This window comes from Cricetulus griseus (genome assembly GCF_003668045.3).
Source record: "Cricetulus griseus strain 17A/GY chromosome 1 unlocalized genomic scaffold, alternate assembly CriGri-PICRH-1.0 chr1_0, whole genome shotgun sequence".
NCBI lineage: Eukaryota > Metazoa > Chordata > Mammalia > Rodentia > Cricetidae > Cricetulus > Cricetulus griseus.
Window position 1 is genome coordinate 216,584,301 of NW_023276806.1, and position 8,949 is coordinate 216,593,249.

At 45.2% G+C, this 8,949-nt stretch overlaps 1 protein-coding gene across 6 annotated transcripts in view; it reads left to right on the plus strand.

The window, feature by feature from the left end:
- Positions 1-8,711, plus strand: part of Ica1 (islet cell autoantigen 1) — a 142,699-nt gene extending 133,988 nt beyond the window's left edge. For all 6 annotated transcript variants that reach the window (XM_027389908.2, XM_027389912.2, XM_027389911.2 and 3 more), the window contains one exon: positions 8,449-8,711. In XM_027389908.2, coding sequence (XP_027245709.1) covers positions 8,449-8,570 — 122 coding nt within the window. In that variant the 3' untranslated portion in view covers positions 8,571-8,711. The remainder of the gene's footprint in view (positions 1-8,448) is intronic.
- The last annotated feature ends 238 nt before the right edge of the window (positions 8,712-8,949 follow it).

Below are 8,949 nucleotides of genomic sequence, written 5' to 3' on the forward strand. Positions count from 1 at the left end.
TCTTCTTCTTCTTCTTCTTCTTCTTCTTCTTCTTCTTCTTTTTTCCTTCCTTCTTTCCTTTTAATTTAATTTAATTATTTATTTTACATCCTGGCCTCATTCCCTATTTCCCCTTCCCCCTCTCCTCCCATTGCATCTCCCCCTAGGTCCCCTCCTCCTCTGTTTCTGTTTAGAAAGGTGCAGGCCTCCAGTGGGTATCAACAAAGCATGGCATATCAAATTTCAGTAAGGCTAAGTTCCTCCCCTTGTATTAAGGCTAGGCAAGGCAATCCAGTGTGAGGACTCAATAGGTTCCCAAAGCATTAGGGACAGCCCCTGCTCTCACTGTTAAGAGTCCCATGAGGAGACCAGCTCAGCCTGCTTTCTCATAACACCCAGGACCATCTGCCCCCGAGTAGCACCATCCACAGTGGGCTGGTCCCTCCCACTTCAATCATTCCTCAAGAAAATATTCCCATAAGTATGCCCACTAGTCACTCACAAGGTGGCAATTCCTCAGCTAAGGGCCCCTCTTCTTAGGCAACTCTAGTGGATATTAAGTTGACTAAACAGCATATGTGGCTAGGACTTCCTGTACCCATGAAAAGATGAGAAAATTATGCCTTCCTGGGGTTTCTAAATATGAGTAGGCAAGCCAGCCAGAGAGTGCTGACCAAGCAGATACTAAGGAAGGTTTGGAAGCCTTTGCAATGTTAAAAATTTAATTTAAAAGTAGGCTCCGACTGCTTTTAGCTGGAAAGATTACCAGCTGCTCAGCTTTGGATTCTGCAAACCAGGGCTAGAACTCTCGTTATAGTCACAGAATCCCCAAGCCTGTGTGTGTCTGCCGGGTAGTCTTCATTTTGCCCAGTTCTCAGATGCTGCTGCCATCAGGGTGGGCTCTAGGTTTGGGTTATCGAAAATAAACCTCAGGCCGAGCTCATCTCTTTCTGCTCCTGGGATAGCCTGGCACCAGGTGAAATTAACACTTGCAGCACTCGATGGAAAAATGTCAAGGGAAAGAGAGCAGGGTATATGTATGGTGTGAACACAGAGTGGGCACTCTGCTTAGACCAGTGGGATTGTTAACTCCATCAGGGCAGCAGAACTTTTAGAGTTGCTGGATTCAGTGCCTTTGGTGCTATGTAGAAGGAAGCTTCAAGACTGACTCCTCCACCCACTCTGTAGATGAGGAAATCCAGGAGCCCCAAAAGGTCATGTGCCTTGCCAAGTTCTTGCACTTTCCACCACTTGTAGTGAGGGTTAAATTCTCAGCTTGGTTTACAAGGTCCTTTAGTATCTTGCCCCACTTTCATGGCTGCCCACAACTCCCCCACCTTTGCTTAGTGACACAACTGTGCCAAAGAACCAGTATTCTCTCTTAGATGGTGGTGTTAAGATATAGACCAAACTGTCCTGGAACTCACTGGGTAGCCAAGGCTAACCTCAAACTTTCTGTAATCCTCCTGCCTCGGCCTCTCAAGTGCTGGGATTACAAACACGCACCACCATACTGTGAATTATATTTTCTATATGTCTGCTGGATCCAGTCACACTGAGCTTTAGTGCATCCAGATCTTTCCGCCAGCAGGGCCTTGGCACATGTTCTCCTTGGAGCATGCCATCCACACCTACACATGCATAGTGCTATACTTGGCTGACTTCCCCAAAAGCCTCAGTCTCAGCATAAGCTCATCCACACCCCAGCAATCCGCACTAGCTGTTTCTGCTCCACACTCCCATTACACCCTGTACTTAAATCACCCTCTTACCTCACCTTATGGGAAAACTGATTTCATGTGTCTCTTCCTCAGGTTGTCATAGAAACAGGATCCACAGTTGTGTTATTCACCGTATTTTCAGATCATAGCTCAATGCCTAGAATTCAGTGGGTGTTTGAAAGATACTTGTTGGAAGGATGGATGTGTGTGGGGGTGAGTGAGTAGAGGGAAGGAAGGATGGATGGATGGATGGATGGATGGCAAGCAATAAGAGAGTGAGAACAACTGGCAAATGCCATGATGCTCGGTTAAAAGGTGACAAGCCTAAGATGCGAACTCCTTCAGATAACACTTTAGTGATTACTCCTAGTATGTGCTGAGGTAGACAAAAATCTGAATGCAGCACAGCTTACTGAGAGTCTGCTCTCTAGCTTTGCTGTTACTTGGTTTTACCCACAAGATCCCAGTTCACTTGTACTGAAGCCCAGTGAGACAGGAATCTTACAAACTGTTTGCAGGTGTGTAATGTACCTGAGGGGGTTATGGCTGCCATTGCTGTGGTGTTCCTACTTTGTCCTTCATAGCCAGTCCCCACACCATCCAAGGCCCCCAGGCTGAGACAGCAACCCTGCCTGGGCCTTTTGCTTTAAGTGGTGTGGCACATTCACAGCAAAGTGTTCTCTGGTCCATGTGCTTTGGCTGTGTTTGCTCCTTTTGCTGGGCAATGTTAGTTCTGGCTCATTGGTGTTTCCCAATGTGTATGCAAAGGGAGCAGGGCTGTTCGAGCAAGTTTTTATGTGTGTTTCTGCAAATGGGTAGCACATTGACATATCAAAGGAACCCAGAGCTGGAAGAGTTTGTTCATGAGCTTGGAGCTCCTTTCTGTCTCCACCCATCACTACCCCTCTCTTAAAAATTTTTCTCTTGACTTAGGTAGAGACATCTTTGTAGCCACACCTATATGTAAAAAATGCCTCTGCCAAGTCTCACTGACTAGGGAACAGTTGATGGCAATTACTAGAATATTAGCAACACTAAGTTCTCTCTCAATAGCAGTTTTTCTGACAGAAGCCAAGACATTTGGAATCTGATTGTTGTTCCATCCACAATCATCCTGCCCCTAAATAATTCCCAGAGCTATATGAAGGAGGCTGAAACTGCCTTAGGTATTTGTCCAATAGCTGACATCACATCAGTGCCATTTTATTCTCCCCACCCATATTCAAGCTGCTAGATGGATATTAGGGCGTGAATGTGACTCTATGTACTGGCTGTTAACTGTGCATATCACGGGAAGGAGGAGTCATGACGTCTATATGTCTTTAAAGTTGCTCAGGAACACTATCACACCATCTCAGCTCCCAAAGAGATGGCTTCAGGTTCTTCCTCCCACATGTATGTCCTCTGCTGTAATGGGAGCCTCAGCGTTGGTTGCTTGCATAGCTGAACAGTACCCAATAGAACCTAGTCACAGGAGAATTCAGCTGGATGATCTTTGTAGGCCGAGGGTAGAGTTCAATGATAAAGCATTTGCCTAGCATATACAATTCCCTGAGTGTGATCCCAGTACCTCCCAAAAGAAAATACATTTTTTCTTTAGAAAGAAATCTTGCATCATCATCATCACCATCATCATCATCATCATCATCATCATCATCATCATCATCATCACTATCCCTTTATGTGGTATGCTTGAAAATACAGTTTAGGGTGCCAATGAGATGGGTTAGCCATTGAGAGTAGCATTGCCCTTGCAAGGACATAAACTTGATTCCCAGCACCCATGCTAATTACCTGGAAACCACTGCAGCTCCGGTGTCAGAGGGATCTGATGCCTCTGGCCTCCACAACATCTACACTCACACATGCCCACATACAGAAACACAGTCGTGCACATAATTAAAACAAACCTTTAAGTAAAGAGAAGATGCAGCTTATATTTTTGGTACTCTTCAAATAGAACAATACACAGATTCATTTGTGAGTCTTCAAGTCCCATGTTCCATAAAGGGAGGCAGACTCCACGTCAGAGTGCTTCCTGCTGCCTTGGGAAACATACCCAGTTCTGTACTCTGAAAGACACAGTTAGCCAAATACCCCTCTTTACTCCAGTGTTCTTGATAGCCATGCGTGGCAATGAGTGGCATGCATGGTTTTGGAGTAGGAAGCATTTTCTTGTTGGGTTTCCATTATCAAATAGCACATGGGCATGAGGGTGGCATCTATGCCTGCACTCCCCACACAGTTCTCCCCTGAGTTGATTCAGGTTCCCCTCCATGAACCCAGTCAGAGAATGCAGTGATATCAAATAGCCTAATGCTGCAGACTTTCCTGTGGTTGTCTAGGAAGATGAGGCCCTGAAGTATGTCCCTCTGCTTCCTAAAAGGGTTCATCTCTTTGCTCTGGCCCCGCTGACCTCATAACAAACATGCTGACCCAGCCAGCCAACAGCCATCCAGGGCACTGTTCTCTAAACTCACACTGGCCTCCAGGATTCCATTTCAGTCAGTCAGTGCCTCTAACCCGCTCACGGGTGACATGGGGGCAGCTCTAACTGGCTCACGGGTATGTGGGGTAAGCATCTGTAACTACCTTCCAGGTTATATGCAACCAGAAGCCAGGCTGCAGGGTTGGAAGGAAGGAGGCTCAGGTTGCTGGTGGGCCAGTGTGATGACCAGGAACGACTACAGGGAAGAAGGGGACCAGTTACCAAGTTAGCCTTGACTCCTTTCAGCCTTTCCTGGAACTGGTGCCCTGGATACACATTTGCCCCACAACTTTCACTTTCCACATTTTTTACTGCTTTTATGTTACTTGGGTCTAGAAGGAAAATGGTTAAGAGCCAGTTTTCTAGGAACTGGGGAGGTTTTGTTATTCCTGGATCACACCAAATGCTAGTCATTTAAAATTGTTTTATTGGAGTGTAATTTACATGCCATAAAATTCACTAGCTGTAAGACAACAGGTCAAGGGTTTTTTGTAAATTCATATGGTGAGGTTGGAAGCCCAGCATCCCAGAAGGCGCTAGTGACACCTGAAGCTCCTGATTGTGTATGAATCATGCTGACTGTATGTTTAAGTACCGTTTCAATGAATAGCAATGCTGTTTAAAATCCTTTCTGTTTTCCATTGTTTTACACCAAGGAAATAGGTTGCAGGCCATCTGTTTCATTACTTGTGGGTCTTCATTATTAAGTATGTGTATTGCCTGTCTAAGATGAAGTACATCTAGCTAGTATTAGGGACCGTATGGCCTGCCAACTACAATGTTGCCATCTCTTCGGATAACACACCAAGAGTGTGCTTCTTGCCAGTTAAAAGGGGATTTAAACACTGTCTTAATTCAAGAGTCATATATCTGAACCCCCACTGTGTGTCAGGCAGTGTCCTAAATGATACAAAAATGAATAATACATAACCCGTGGCTTCAACAGCCCATGACTCCTGAATGTGGCCAAAATACAAACTAATAATTCTATAACTGAGCCCACTGGAAAGTGTGGATGTTAGAATAGCAGGATAAACAAATGGTCTTTAAATGATAGCCTATAAAGGAATGACATTCTTGTACTGAAAACTGTATTCCCTGACCCATCTGAACTCTGCAATCCAAACAGTCTCTCTTGAGGACTTTGCTGGAGACTAAATTATTCTTTACAAAGAAATACAAAACACTGTAAGCAAGCCCATCTCAGTTAAAGGACAGCGTTTTAGATATAATGTCCTCATACTGATGTCCTGTATGATACTCAACATTTTAATGTGGGCTTAATCAGCAAACAGGTACATGTTCTGTGTTAAGTATTTTGGAGTGTCAGATGGAAAAAACTTCCACGTCTCTTTCAAGAGATAAGACTTCCAACACAGAGAGCTAAAACACAGGTTCAAAGATGTCTATAGTAAATTTCTAAATTAAGGATGAGTCATGCCAGAATATCCAGGACAAGCAGTAAATGTTATGGGGAATGGTGCTGAAGGCCTCCACCACGCTCTGCAGGCAGGGCACAAGGGGACAAGTCAGATGGCGTTATAAGATATGGCTTAAAGTTAATGCTCAGGTAGGTTCTCCCCACATCATTGGGATGGACTGCTATTTATTTAACTGAATTAATTCAACTTCCCAAACATACAGGAAATAGATGCATACGGCCCTCTTGTGAGATGTGTGGTTACAAGTTCTATTGTTATGCTCATTTAATTTTAAGCTTTCCCCATTTGTGACAGGAAACCATAGCTCATGATTTACTAATGCTTTTTGGTGTGGTTATGAAATCAAGATACTCGGCAAGAAAATGGGTACGAAACAAAAAAGGCAAAAACAGTGCTCTGCTACTAGAGCTTCTTGGTTGCTGTTCTGAGTCCACAGTCTTCCTTAACTTCCCAGGTATCCCAATGGAATATGATCCGATGCTTCTCCTGCTCCCTCAAATGTTTCCCAGTCTGAGTAAGATGAGAGAAAGATCTTGTCACACCATCCTCTGCCTTTTTGCTGGAGGCCACCATGGGTTAGAACCATATATGTGCCCAGCAGCCAGTGGGGTGTTATGACTCTTCCTGCTAGATCTAATGTCTTTGGTTTTGAATATAAGGCTGGTCAGAGAGCAATGTCAGTCCTCATACCCGAAGGCCAGCCCCAAAGGCGAGCAATGCAAATACCAACAGCTCTGCACTGAAAGGTATCAGTCTTACCCCTCTGCCATGGCAGCTGTCTAGCCTCCGAGCAGCTCTGTCACTCTTCCTATATTTCTTTACTAGTTTGCATTTGTGTATCTAGAGCTCAAGTGCAGGGCTGTGGGGTGAGGAGTTGTGCATGATGCTAGAAATTACATTCTGAGGTTTTTTTATTTCCTGGCTCACTGTCCTCATTCATCGGTCCCCTCATTAGACTCCTCTAAGGAGCGTGCATCCAGTATGCATAGCTCTGTGTGTGATCCTTGAGATGATAAGCTGAAAATAGCAAAGTAGGAAAGCCCAATGTGGTTTGCTGACTTTAAAAATACCGTTGTTCACCACATAAGGAATAGAGTGAGAGGGCCTCAGAAAGGGCGGGGCCTCTTAGCTGTCAAAAGAGGTCCTTTCAAGCTTGTGAGATCTGTTCTCTCACAGGACAGGCCCCTGAAGTGAGCATCTGCTAGACAGAAGATCTCATGTGTATTCACAGCTCTATCTCGGTTCCTTTGGCCATCACCCCCTCTCCCTTTGACCACAGGACATTAGAGGAAATGCCTGTCCCATTATCATCAGAAATGGTTCCTATGGTGTTCTTTTAAGTGCTGTGCAAATAATTTGCACCTGGCTGTACTCGTAGTAGAGGCCTGGGGGATGTGAGGATTGCCTTAAAGTGCAATCACCCGCCTTAGCTTCTGACTGCAAGGCTGTGTTCACTCTCTGGGGACCTTCTCAGACCTTTGCAAGCGGTCAGGAGGAAGTGCTATGTGCATAGCATATTTATTTTCAGTGGAGATAGCTTTATGTCCTCTATCAAGAATTGAGATAAACTAATCCATCTCCATCAGTCTTGCCCCATAGAGTATTCTCATATGACCTGCAACAAGATGATTTGGGATTCTTTCTAGTCCAGAGGTTGTATGGGCTAACTACAGTCAATTAAGGCTGCCTGTAGTAACAACCTATTCAGAGAAGTATTCTGACTATGAGTCTTGCCATTCCTAGCTGTTCCTGTGTGGACTAGTCATATCACAACTCTTATGACATAATTGATTCTGTCATTAAAAATAATGTACCTATTGGGTGTTATGAGTAGAAACAGGGAGATGAACCTCGAGTATGAAGTGCTTCATGAACTATCTTTAACAGTTCAGTGGCATTATGAAGACGCAAAGATGGTTTATGTGACTCTAATCCCATTCTATCCTTTCACTCAAGCTACTTTTGAGATTCTTTCCAGCCAGATGGCAAACACATTCCTAGCTGCTGCCTGCTAGAAGGGTATCCTACCAGAGAGACATTCTTTCATGGCTCTGACACCTCCACCTGTTGGAGATGGGGGCGGGACATGGATTATTGAGCCAGTGAACTCGGTTGTCAAATGGAATGATTTATATGGAGGAGTCCCTGCTTGTTTATAAATCACTTGCAAGAAACCCTCTTTTGAAAATTCTCTCCTCATCTGGAAGACACTTTGGCTGCCTAACCACGGTATTAGCAGAGATATAGGGCTGGTGCTTTGGTGAGACAGCGGCAGAGTGAAGGGCTCCAGTGAGGCCTGGCGAAGGAATTCCAAGCCTGCAAAGGGAAGGGAAGGCATTTCAAGGACCTTTTGCCTTTGACAGGAAAAGGTGAAAAGGGCAATGACCTCAATGGCAGAGAGGCTGGGCATGGCTATGACCTCCTCTGGGCCTGGCCTTTGAAGGATGAAAAGAGAAACCCATGATTGTTCCTGACCAGGGGACTTGAAGCGATCCCTCCAGCAGACACCGGAAAGCCTCTTGCCATTCAGTGTGATTTCTGAAATCGCCATTCTGTTTCCAGGTTAAGGCAAAAAGACAGGGTGTGGGGTTTTGAGCAGCTTTGTGAACTGTAGCTGGAGGTGTAGCTACCGGCGGTGCTTAGTTACCTCAGAACATAGCCCCTTCTTCATGGACATTCAGGTGACAGTTTAGGAGTGTCAGAAGACATGGAATTCCCTAACTGTTAGAGACCAAGGGTCATGGGATGCCTGAGCCCAGCATGGCAGAGGTGGTCCTTGTGAAGGTGGTTTTGTTCATGTTTCTTCTTCTTTCCCCAGAGCCTGCCAAGGCTGCCTCGGACCTGACTGCCTGGTTCAGCCTCTTTGCTGACCTCGACCCCTTATCAAATCCTGATGCTGTTGGGAAAACCGATAAAGAACATGAATTGCTCAATGCATGAGTCTGCAACCTTCAACAGGGAGCCCTCAGGCCACTCCGCAGCACCTGATCCAGGGCTTGCAGAAGTCTAACTTGCTCAGTATGCTGTTTTAATATTTCCGTGCCATTTTAATAAAATGAGAGGGTCAAGGCCCTGTTTCTATCGGTATAGTTCTTTACTCTTACTTGGTTTGTATGTTTCCTGCGTGCATTGAACAGTAGAGGACTACACAGGAGCAGTTAGCAGGCCACTGCTGGCTCTTGCAGACATCCCATCAGAAGTATTGCTGTGTCAGTACACCATGGTGAAATCCAAGTCTAACTTACACACCTAAATGTGGGCTTACACAATATGTCCTCAGGGGCACCAGAAACTAACCAAGTTTTGTGCTTGCTTGTGT